At 48.3% G+C, this 11,436-nt stretch overlaps 1 protein-coding gene across 1 annotated transcript in view; it reads right to left on the bottom strand.

Moving 5' to 3' along the window:
* Positions 1 to 26: 26 nt before the first annotated feature.
* Positions 27 to 11,436, bottom strand: part of DENND2C (DENN/MADD domain containing 2C) — a 16,866-nt gene continuing 5,456 nt past the window's right edge. The window contains exons 5-18 of the mRNA XM_010013038.1: positions 10,078 to 10,174; positions 9,351 to 9,395; positions 8,193 to 8,374; positions 7,050 to 7,159; positions 6,531 to 6,600; positions 6,102 to 6,179; positions 5,173 to 5,313; positions 4,268 to 4,416; positions 3,715 to 3,892; positions 3,369 to 3,410; positions 2,361 to 2,466; positions 817 to 1,056; positions 426 to 512; positions 27 to 58 (exon numbers count right to left, since the gene is read on the bottom strand). Of these exons, the coding sequence (XP_010011340.1) occupies positions 27 to 58; positions 426 to 512; positions 817 to 1,056; positions 2,361 to 2,466; positions 3,369 to 3,410; positions 3,715 to 3,892; positions 4,268 to 4,416; positions 5,173 to 5,313; positions 6,102 to 6,179; positions 6,531 to 6,600; positions 7,050 to 7,159; positions 8,193 to 8,374; positions 9,351 to 9,395; positions 10,078 to 10,174 (1,557 nt within the window). The remainder of the gene's footprint in view (positions 59 to 425; positions 513 to 816; positions 1,057 to 2,360; positions 2,467 to 3,368; positions 3,411 to 3,714; positions 3,893 to 4,267; positions 4,417 to 5,172; positions 5,314 to 6,101; positions 6,180 to 6,530; positions 6,601 to 7,049; positions 7,160 to 8,192; positions 8,375 to 9,350; positions 9,396 to 10,077; positions 10,175 to 11,436) is intronic.

Genomic DNA, 11,436 nt, shown 5'->3' with positions numbered 1-11,436 from the left:
CGCTGGCCCGCAGCAGCAGTGACCGCTCATCGCTTCTGGAGAAACTTCATTTTGCTGCCTATGGAGAAATAAGAGAGACACAAAGTGCTCGGCATCACTGAAGGGGCGGCTGAACACAAAACACGAGCACACGAGGCAAAGAAGAGGCTCTGCTCTCTTTCCCATGCAGTTATTTGGTCAATAGCAAAAGTCTTCCCTGTGAGGGTGCTGAGGCGCTGGCACAGGGTGCCCAGAGAAGCTGTGGCTGCCCCATCCCCGGCAGTGTTCAAGGCACAGGGGCTTGGGACAAACTTTGGTGTGAGTTGCCCGTGCCCATGGCAGGGGTTGGAGCTGGATGATCTGAAGGTCCTTTCCAACCCAAACCATTCTGTGATTCATTTAAATAAAAAAATACAAATCAACACAAAGCAAGGGTGTTTCTTTACCAAGACTGCGAAGGATTTTGTTCATTCCAGTCGGTTCAGTCCCTGGAATAGTCTCCAAATACTCCAAAGCACGGACCTCAAACAGGCCTAAAGGAGAAAAACCAGAAACAATCACTCACCTAATAGAGCTATTCCATCTTCTAGCGTGTGACAGCTTGTACCATTAACAAGGAGGTTACAAAAAGGAAATCATGGGTGTGATGTAGGCTACAAGATGGGAGATGTAAAAACCCTTTGCTTCAGCCCTTGGTTAGAAGGGCAGGAGTTACCATTGACACCAAAATGCCAGTGGGATAACTCGCCAGCACAAAAGGTGTCCTAAGAGTTAAGTTGTCTGACATGAGAGTCTGAAAGTGAGTCTGTAAAACAGGAAAGTAAGATCCAGCCTCACCTTTGACCGGGTTCTTTCTCAGCTCTCGGTCCTGGATGAAGCCTGCAAACATTTGAGTTTCCATGAAGAAGTGCAGGAAGTGCCGCACGTTGCGCGAGACGTGGGATTTGCGGAACAGCTCCCGCTGGAACACGCGCTCCCCTCTCTCTGTGACGTTCATGTGCAGGGAATAGTGTCCAACGATCTCCACAAAGAACTGCACAAAAGCCTCAGAGACCAGGGAGTTCAGGGGCAAGTCACCTGCAAGGAGGACAACAGAGGAGACGTTTCCCTCTACATTCGCCACTTTGGTTCCTCCTCTTCTACAAAATCAGCAGCAGTTACTCTCTAGGCTGTCTCAGACATGAAATCCCAGATGAGTGTTTGATACCAAAGAAGCCACAGCTCAAGTATTAACATTTCTCTCCCATGTCAACTCTCTGCTGCAGCTGAGACAGGTTCCACTCCACAGCTTTTCCAGCAGTTAAGGCTTTCACAATTTCTCTTCCCCTGTCAAACGCAGAGTTTTAACAAGATGGAAACTCATACCAGACTAAGTTGACTTCTCTTACAGAATCAGGCAAATTACAGAACACAAACCCACTGGAAAACTACCTTTGTTACTTCTGATGTGGAATGACACCATTTCCCAATTCTCCCAGTGCAATTTCTCAAGCTCCTCAATGCTCTTTAAAGTTCTCACATTTATCTGATGGATTATGCAGAAAGCAGTTCAGCTTTAAAAACAACCAGTGGGATCAACCCTCTTAAGTAAAGAAACTTGCTGCCTTCTCTATTTGAGAACCATGTTCCCTGTGCCACTTCAGAAAAATCAAAGAAAACTCAAAACATGGGAACTGATACACTTGGCCCAAGAAAAACTCGAGCTTTACATCTACGGACTGTGAAAAGAGGAACAAGTGTTAGGACGCAAAACTTCTAACGCATTCACAAGAGAGATGTTCATAGAATCAGATTGGTTTGGGTTGGAAGGGACCTTAAAGCTCCTCCAGCTCCAACCCCTGCCCCGGGCAGGGACACCTTCCACTAGAGCAGGTTGCTCCAAGCCCCTGTGTCCAACCTGCCCTTGAACACTGCCAGGGATGGGGCAGCCACAGCTTCTCTGGGCACCCTGTGCCAGCGCCTCAGCACCCTCACAGGGAAGAGCTTCTGCCCCGGAGCTCATCTTAATCCCCCCTCGGGCGGGTTCAAGCCATTCCCCTTGGCCTGTCCCTACAGGCCCTTGTCCAAAGCCCCTCTCCAGGTTTCCTGGAGCCCCTTTAGGCACTGGAGCTGCTCTAAGGTCTCCCCAGAGCGCAGCAGAGGGGCAGGATCCCCTCCCTGACCTGCTGCTCACGCTCTGGGGGTGCAGCCCAGCACATGGGCTCTGGGCTCAAGCACACACCGATGGGTCACGGGGAGCTTCTCATCAACTGCTTGGGACTGCCTTGACCCAGGTGCAGGACCTTGCATGCTCTCAGTAAGGTCACAGGAAAATGCCTTTCTAAAATGTTTATTTCCTCTCCCTCATTTGCTAATGGGAAAAAACTTGTCCGTAGAAGTACCTTGTATGTCACTCTGTTGATGAGACAAGATTTCACTTCGTTCTTCCAAGACTTGGACAAGAGCAGCCTGGAGTTTATGGGGCAGGATCTCGTCTTCATCTGACACCTAACAAGAAAAATGGCCATTTTGACAACCTTCTCATGGTGAACTGATGAGAAATACTCATAATGTGGCTAAAGCAGCTTGAGGGAAGTTACTCTGTGATATGGTTTGTCCTGGGGGAGAACACACATTTGTCTTGCAGCCACAGAAATTAAAATCATTTGCTCAGCACCCTCCCACTAGATCCTGTTGGAGTCACACACACAACTGGCCACCACAGAACAGTGTGTCCTAGATCCACAACGCAGACACAGGCTTATGATACCAGTGATAAAACACACAAAACCAACAGAAAATAACCCAAATCCTTTACTACCTTTCTCCAGTTGCAGGCTGCAATGCAAAACAGAACAGTCAGGTAAGAAAAAGGAGATGCAAATATCCTCCTGAACTACTAATACGCCCGTATGTTCACAGCGACTTGTGAGGTAGAAGCACATGAGGTGAAGTTCAGCAGAGAACCGCAAGTGAAGTGTGATAATTTGTCTCACAACTATCACCCTTGGGGGGAAAAACCAACCAACCGAAGGAAAGCCACCCCAGGTAGATAAGAGAGGAGAAAGCCCTGCAGAGAATATGGACACAGCCAGCCAGAAAGCAGCAAAGAGCCTTCGTGGTCCCCTTCACATAAAGAACCCTCTCACTACTCCTGTTGAAATCAGGCTCCAATAGGCAGCATCTTTGGCTTCACAGAGCTCTGCACCTCGTGCAGCTTCAGTATTACAACAAGGATGTGTAAGCCCATTCCCTTCTCTATTGGTCTAAAAGGAACACAAGATACTTCTTCAGCCACTGGAGCTTCCATAGGAGTACCAGCTGCTGCTGAGGCCTTGTTCTCATTTTCTTTCACTGATGCCTTTTCCTGGCATATAACCATGAGTGACTGGTCCCATTATTTCACTCACCTCTTGGAGGAACTTGTCAGCACAAAGATCAACGATCAGCACCTGGGGAAGGATGTACAAAACACAGACTCTTACAACCAGGTATGTTGCTGTACAGAAAAAAACCCTTTTCTTTCCGAGTGCCAGGGGATGTCAGACTCCCAACACAAACTGCAGCCTGTCCCTAAGGACAGCGAATAGTATTGATCCTTGATACCAGTGGGACACCCTGACATGGACCTGGCAAGTTCACCAACCTCAGCAAAGTTTGAGAGTTTACGTAAAGACAGAACCCACAGAGATTATTCCAGATGTCAGCCTCATGCCATTGCCACTGGCCCTATACTGTGCTTCACCCAGTTCTCACCTCTTCTATGGGCAGGTCCTGGAGCTGTGGTAACGAGCAGGAGAGAATGCCAATTAGGAATGGGGTCGGAGAGCACACAATATCAATCATAGAAGTTGGCAGGACTGGTATGTAGGTGTGTTGCCAAGTGAAGGGATAAAGCGTTGCAACTGCAGCATGGCCACATTTAGACAGAGTGCTAGAAAGGTAAGAGAAGCACAGGGTGGATTGTCAACATCTCCTTCAGTACCTGGCTGCAGACACAGGTTAGAAATGCTCAGGGCAACATAATTCACACACATTTACACATCAGCACAAGCCCCATGCATCCACTTTTAAAGGCAATTCTGAGGAGCACGGAATAGCATCAACCCAGACTAAAGAGGTAAAGGAAACATTCCTGTATCTCCTGTCTTGGGTAAACAGTATACTCCAAATTCCAAGCGTGCACGTGTTGTGTGAAAAGTCTGCAGAAAGCTTGTAAATGTCACTATTTACAACAAGTTAGACAAGCTTGCACATGAAAACAGGCCCAAGGCAGAAGAAAACAGTGTCCCTAAGAACCTGCTTTTACCTCAAGTTGTCAGCGACAAAGATCACCCTCCTTTCCAGCAGGAGAGATGCAAAGACCCGAATCGTGTGAGACACACTGAGGCACTTAAAGAGGCATTCGAAGTCAACGTGTTCCAGTCGGGAATCCAGCGGGCGGCAGAGCTCCAGCACCTACAGGCAATCAGAGATGCAGAGCGCTGGAGAAGAGCCACCGCAGAGCCAGACCAGGCGAGGGGCAGCCTGCCTAGAACATAGAATGGGGGCTCCTTGCAAGTGGAACCCCGTGGCCTGGGCAGTCCAACCGCCCAGAGGACTCCCAGACCACTCTGCCCTAAAAAGCAGGGAATGACTTCTACAGTAGATGATTCAACAGGGTTTCTGTGGCAGCCCCTCTCTGGACATAAAGACATTATCCCCACTTGCGTGCAGTTCTGGTGTCCTCAGCGTAAGGACATGGAGCTGTTGGAGCAAGTCCAGAGGAAGGCCATGAGGATGAGCAGGGGCTGGAGCAGCTCCTGTATGGAGACAGGCTGAGAACATTGGGGCTGTTCAGCCTGGAGAAGAGAAGCTGCTGGAGACCTCAGAGCAGCTTCCAGTGTCTGAAGGGGGCTACAAGGATGCTGGAGATGGGACCTTCATCAGGGACTGGAGCAATAGGACAGGGGAAGTTCTGGTTGGAGATAAGAAGTTTTTCACTGTGGGCCAGGTTGGACAGAGCCTTGGGTGACATATAGTGTGAGGTGTCCTTGCCCATGGTAGGGGTTGGAACTGGGTGATCTTAAGGTCCTTTCCAACCCAAACCATTCTGTGATTCTATGATCTTCAGACTAATGTTTTAGAGGCAGCATCACTCCACAGGTCAGTTTGCAAAGTGCTGCTGTGCCCCAGACAGCCTGACACAGCAGAGCCAGTCCTGGTTTCCAGTACCTCATTTCCTGCTCCTGGCAGGAAACTCCTCACAGTAATTGTGCGTCCAGGAGCAGGGAAAGGTGCCTCCATTACACTGCGCATGAACGGGTGCACCAGGGCTGGGGCCATCTCTCGCCTCTTCTCCACTTCATCTAAAATCTGCAAGAAAACACATTAGACATTGGTTTAGTGCTTGCTGAGGCCAGAGGAGATACGAGCCTCTGTCAGAGCACCCCATGCCATAGCTACATGCGAAGGCTCCAACACAGACTCACAGCCCTCTCTTCCCTTGCTTGAGATCCTTGTGAAAGCTCCTCTCAAATGTCTGAGCAATCAAATGGGAATAGGCACCTGTGAGTACAATTCCCCACTCTCAAATCCACTCTCTTGCTACTGTAAGGAAATGTCTTGTATGTGGTAACTGAATTATCACTAGTTAGAGGACTAAAAGCAATACTCCATCCTCCTCCCCAGTAATGTTTCTGAAACACTCTTCTAGAAACTCCGTGCTCCAATGACCAGAAATGAGCTTTTTTTTTTATCATAAGCTTGCCCCTGTATTCTTCGGCAACAGCAGCTCTTCACCTGCAGTGGCTTCCCCCAGACTCTACCTCTTTATCTAGTCTCCTCATAGTGTTAGGAGAAACAAGCCGAGATTCCCCCCGACTGATTTTCCATTTCCAAGTCATGAAAGAAGAGGATGAAGGGGCACCATCAATCTTATCAGGCATGAGGAGCCACTTCCTGACCGTAATTTGGATGAAGGAATGACAAATCTCAGTACTAGTATCATTTCATTTGCCCTGTCAAAGCAGAGGCAGTGAGGAAGCACCATGATCACTAAGCAATTCTAGACTGGACAGAAGCACCCAGTTACTTTCTGGAGCTTGCAGGTTGTCAGAGACTCAAGTCCAATAAGAAGTTACAGGTTCTTCTTCCCACTTCACCTTGGAGAAGAGGTTGAAGCAGCCCAGGCGGCTAACGATGCAGTACACCTCAGGAAGGCGCTTCCCCTTCCCTTCTGGCTGAAAGACAACAGGAAGAGTTATGCTGAGAACAAGGATGCAATAAAGCACCTAGCACCTACACTGCAGCAGATGTGCACAATTCCTTCTGCTGGAGTTCCCTTTACACTTCTGACTTTAGATTCCTGCGGAATGATGAATTCCAGGAGCTGCCTTTCAAGCCCAGAGCCCATTTCACTGTATTGCTGAGCATCACCATGCTCCCTCCTTTACCCATTGAAGGGGCTGGTAACAGCAGCAGCACAGGCACTATGTAACCCACATGGGAAATGACTGCTGATTCATGTCATGCACTTAACTGTGCATTTATCAACACACTCTTTACCCTCAACCCAACACACAGATGCTTACCAGGAGCTTCTTGCAGTACCCAAACCAGCGGCTGCCGTCCTCGCCCGTCAACACAAAAGAAAATGTTTCACTGGGGAACCAAAGAACAGTGAGGGTTAAATTCACCAGCCAGTTCAGAGAAGAGACTGACAAAGCTCACAAACTACAAGCCATTTTCTTTCTGGTCATGCTGAAGACCCCCTGCTGTGGTTAGCAAGCTACTTTGATCTCTATTCAGTGTAGAAACCTGCAGCCCCTGGACTCTCGTTGAACTACTACAGCTCTCTTCCTTCCCAGCTGCTTCTCTGTTCCACCAAGGAACAGCAGAAGCACTTGGCCTTGAACAGACATTACAAACTTCCTTCTCATAGGCAAGAAGGGGCTCAGGTGGAAACAGCACTTCCCCTACCACCGGCGCCAGGGACACAGCCTTTCCTGTTTTAACTTGCTCTGCAGTTCCTCTGGTCCAGAACACTGGCACCAACCTAAGCTTTCAGCATTGCCCGTTTCAGGCATGCGTATTCAAAACCAAGTCTTTACCTTTTAAGGTCTGATGCAGGAAACCAGTCTTTGGGATCTGGAAAGCAGAATCTGGGAATGACCTTTAGCCTCTCTTCAGTATCCTTTGACTGTCTGAAGGGATGTTCAGTCTGGAGGAGTAACACATGCATTTGAAGTCACTTAAGTGTGGTGCACAGCTGCAGCATTTAAAACAGTGGGAAACAGCGTGCTCCTGACACTTCCCCACACTGAACCATCACATAGCTACTGACCAAGTATAGGAGAATATATTCTGACTGTAACAGATTTCTGGTTCCCTCTTGGATCTTCCCTGCTCATTGGATCTTTGTGAAATTACCCACTGCTCTTGGTAAGAAGTGAGTAAGCATTTACAAGCATGGCCAAGTTTACTGGGGAAAAAAGCTAGAACTGACCCCCCAAAAGATGGCTGTGTCAGCTTGCCTCAGTTCTATTCCTAGGAGAGCTGAAGACACAAAGAGGTACAGGAATGTGTTCAGCTTGTGATGTGCAGATCACTCAGTTGTGAAAACCGTGTATCTGAATCCTATGTCCCAGATACCATGTGAGGGTTCAAGTCAAACCTCTCAAAGATTACAGGACAACTTTCCATGCTCAAAACTGCCCAGAATGGGGCAAAAGGAAGGGTTTTAAGTAAGAGAGTAGGAAATGGCCCTGAGAAGTTGAAAGTTTATTGCATAAAGCTGATTATAGACATTGCACCCTCAGTCAGCACATCCAGGTTATTCCAGTGTCCCAAGATGTGAGAGCATGAAGGAGCAGTTAGGAAAATAGCACAGCATTTTCACAGAGTAACAGCTGTACAAAAGCACTGATGTCCTTGGGCACACAGCCCAAAGAAGAGGGTGACAAGCAGATTACTTGGAACCAAGGCTATTTTTAGAAGGGAGACAAATCAGAACACCTCCACAATTCCTGGGCCATGTTTCCTGCACAATCCCAGCATGACAGACTGTCCCATGTAAAGTAACTCACCAGAACACTGGAATTTGTGTGTAACAGAGCAAGGTGCTTCATATTCCATGCCTGTATCCTAACCAGTGGCCAGCTTTACTAGTGAAGAGTTTAGGAAGGGATACACAGAATGAGAGAAAACAAAGAGCTGCTGAGTGTTTTGTGGGCAGGTTTCCATGCAGCTCCTACCTTGCTGGGAAACTGCTGTATGATCTGTGGTGTGTAGGTCATCTCAGATGCCTTCTTGTGCAGCGACACCACCACAAACAGCTCAAACAGCCGCTGCTCCTGAAGCTCTATCAGATCCCTCTCCAAAGTCTGGTAGTGTGGGTTCCTCTTGGAGGCTGACCTCAGCAGGCACCTGTGTCGACCTGAAGAACGGAACAAACCCAAAACCAGGCTGTGGCTACCACTGCCACACACCTACAGGTCACAGAAGAGGACATGTCACTACCTTTAGACGGGGAAAGAGGGATGGGTGCATTTGCCTAACATCACTGCTGCACTCTATGGGACTCAGGACTCCTGCACCAGCTCCTCAAGCACAGAACTGTTCCAGACAGGGGAGCACTGGCCTTGCAGCAGCTCTACAAATTCCTCTTAGAATCATAAAATGGTTTGGGTTGGAAAGGTCCTGACAGGCAGCACCCACTCACAAGCACACGCACAGCACCCTGATGTAAGAAATTCCTGTGGCCCAGGCACTGTGACACATTCTGGACAACTCTGAAATCAGGCAGTGACTCAGTCACTGTATTTCTGCAGAGACTCTTCATGTTACTCTCAACATAAAACAGTGAAACTTCACTATTCACTCCAAGTTAAGGCCTCATCTGTGCTTCCCTCCAAGCAAATGAAACATCTAAAAGTATGTATTTTGAGTCTGTAGCTCGGGCCTATGATCAAACTCGGGACTGTGAAACCAGACAAATAACCAAGTGATATCTCCCCAGAGGAAAGGGCATTTCACAACAATATACATGTAAAACAGAACCACAGGAAGTAAGTAGAGGCAAAATAACCTCAAGTGTTAGCAGCAAAGGTGATCCAGAGACAACCTCCTGCAAGACACAGTTAAGTGTGACTCTACCAACCCAAAAATTCATCTAATTCAGGTGACTGGTAGATTGATGGCATTAAACCTCAGGAGAAGGGGCAGAAATAGAGGTTGATTTGCCACAGCAACAGCTCCCAGCACTTGGCCATGCTGCCTCTTAGATATTCCCTTTCTCTATCTTGGCAGAAGCCACGACAGAAGCAATGACTAGTCAGTGTGCTTATCCCAGTAGAGCCTTGGCCAGACGTGTAGTGCTGTGGGGACGGGACCAGCCCTTGTGATTCACTCACTTTTTGGCTGATTTTCCGTATCACTTTCATTCCCACTGGTTTCACCTGAAACACAAAGTTTTCATTTATTAGCCATGCAGAAGGAAGATGGGCAACACCCAAAGTTGGGCAAGAGGGAGAACTTTACATTCATCACAGCAGCATTGCTCAGGCCTGCCCACCTATCCTGCTCAAAGCAGCAGCAAAGAACAGCTGGGACTGGGCAATGTGCTACAGCAGAGTTGATACCAAGTCACTGTTTCTAGTAAACCACCTGTAGGTCAACTGAACACAGGCAAAGAACAGAAACCAAGTGGCTATTTGATACCACAATAAAAGTTAACAGAGCTGCTGAATAGAATACACTATAAATAGAGACCATACCATGGCTACAAAAATCAGAACACAAGAATCTCACTTTAGAGGCACACAAGCGATGAGTGGAGTAGTCAGAGGTGAAGCAGCTGGGGGTTTGTTTTGCTTTTTTGAAACAGCACTTTTAACCAGCAGCCCAGGCTCAGATCACAGCGAATCTTCCACTTGTGCCAGTGTTAAACTTGGGTTAAGCAAGTGTTCCCAATCCGAGCAGTGCTGAGAGCTCAGCAATTACAGCTGCAAGACACGGGACAGCACTGTTGAGTCAGCCCAGCCGGGGCTGCGGGAGGTGGTGGTGCCTGGCCTGCCAGCAGTGCCCCAGGGTGCACAGGAACTGTGCTGCTCAAGAGGTTTATGGTGCTGGAGACTCTACCTTTCACTGGAGGTGCTTCTCTCCCAGCAGGACTCAGCAACTTCACCCTCTTCTTTCCACGCTTAGAATCAAAGATCTCCTGGATTTTTAGTACCAGCTGAAATCCAAAGTAGAAGCAGAGGTTAATGTGGAGGTCCAGAGAAGGGCTCCCAGGTGCCAACAAGACTGCAGCCCAACAGCAACCATCTAGCACCACAACACTCAGAAAGGCTGGCCAAGTCCTACCAGGCTGAGAGACTGCTTGCTAAAGCATTTCTAGCACAGCTCACTGGATAATGAATCCACACAGAATCTCTGCTATGAGAGATTCCTGTTAGCACAACTCAGAGCTGACACCAAACTGTACAAGCATTCTGGCATCAGATCTCCAGTTTTTATTAGAAAGGCCAACTGCAAAGGCACTTGCAAGAACATCTTCTGAGCCCCCCACCACAGAGGACTCTGAACTCTGCATGCTCTCAGGCATCCCAATTCTTTCCAAGCCCAGAAAAAGCAGAGCGCTCTCACTGTAGCTTAGGGTTTGGTTGGTTGCTTGCTTGCTTGCTTGCTTTTTTAAGTGAAGTTGGATGTCAGACAGCTTGAGAAAGTTCTCCAAAGCACAAACCAGGCACAGAACAAGGCTGCTCTAACACGGTCCTTGTCCCAGGGTAGTTTGCTAAAATGGAAGGATTATGCGTCTTTGGCTTGCATAGGTGAAGAAAGACAGTGGGATAAAATAGGGACATTGGGAGAAAACACCTGGAAAAACCCACAGCCCAGTGCAGACGAAGCTACAGACATGAAAGAAGGGTCAGCACTCAGACATTCCAAGTCAGTGCTGTTATCGTTCCTTCCACTGGTCACAATGGCCTTAAAGCCAAAGTCCTAATGCTTTCTGTCACTCCTGCCACTGCTGCCCTGGATTCCCCCCTCACTTGCCAGGTACAGATGCTGCACATGGCTCTGGTTCTGTGTGTCAAAGGACGAGGTATGGGAAATGCAGTGAGCAGGTCAAGTCCATTCTTGTCTCAAGTTCAGAATTCATTAATGCTCCCACTGAATGTAGGAGGGTGGGGCCCAGCCATTTGTCACCACAAATGCTGCATTAAAAGGAAGATCTTCTGCAAGAGAACCTGTTTTTCAGCTCAATCCTTTATCCCCAGCTCAGCAAACCAGGCTTAGGCTCTTCTCCTTTTCAGATCTATTCCTCCCCATTTTCTGCATTAGCCAGTCCCAGCACGAGAAGGCTGCAAGGAAGAGAACAGCCCACAGCAGAAAGCAACTCTCCTGCAAAACTGCCTTCTTCCCCCTCCTGTACAGCCTTATGTAGAGGATTTCTGTGGGAATTCTCCGGGTTTTCTGCAGCTGGAAAAGATGTAG

The sequence above is a fragment of the Nestor notabilis genome, unplaced genomic scaffold (genome assembly GCF_000696875.1).
Source record: "Nestor notabilis isolate BGI_N333 unplaced genomic scaffold, ASM69687v1 scaffold17624, whole genome shotgun sequence".
NCBI lineage: Eukaryota > Metazoa > Chordata > Aves > Psittaciformes > Psittacidae > Nestor > Nestor notabilis.
Note: the sequence above shows the minus strand (reverse complement) of the source record. Positions and strands in the feature narration are given on the sequence as shown.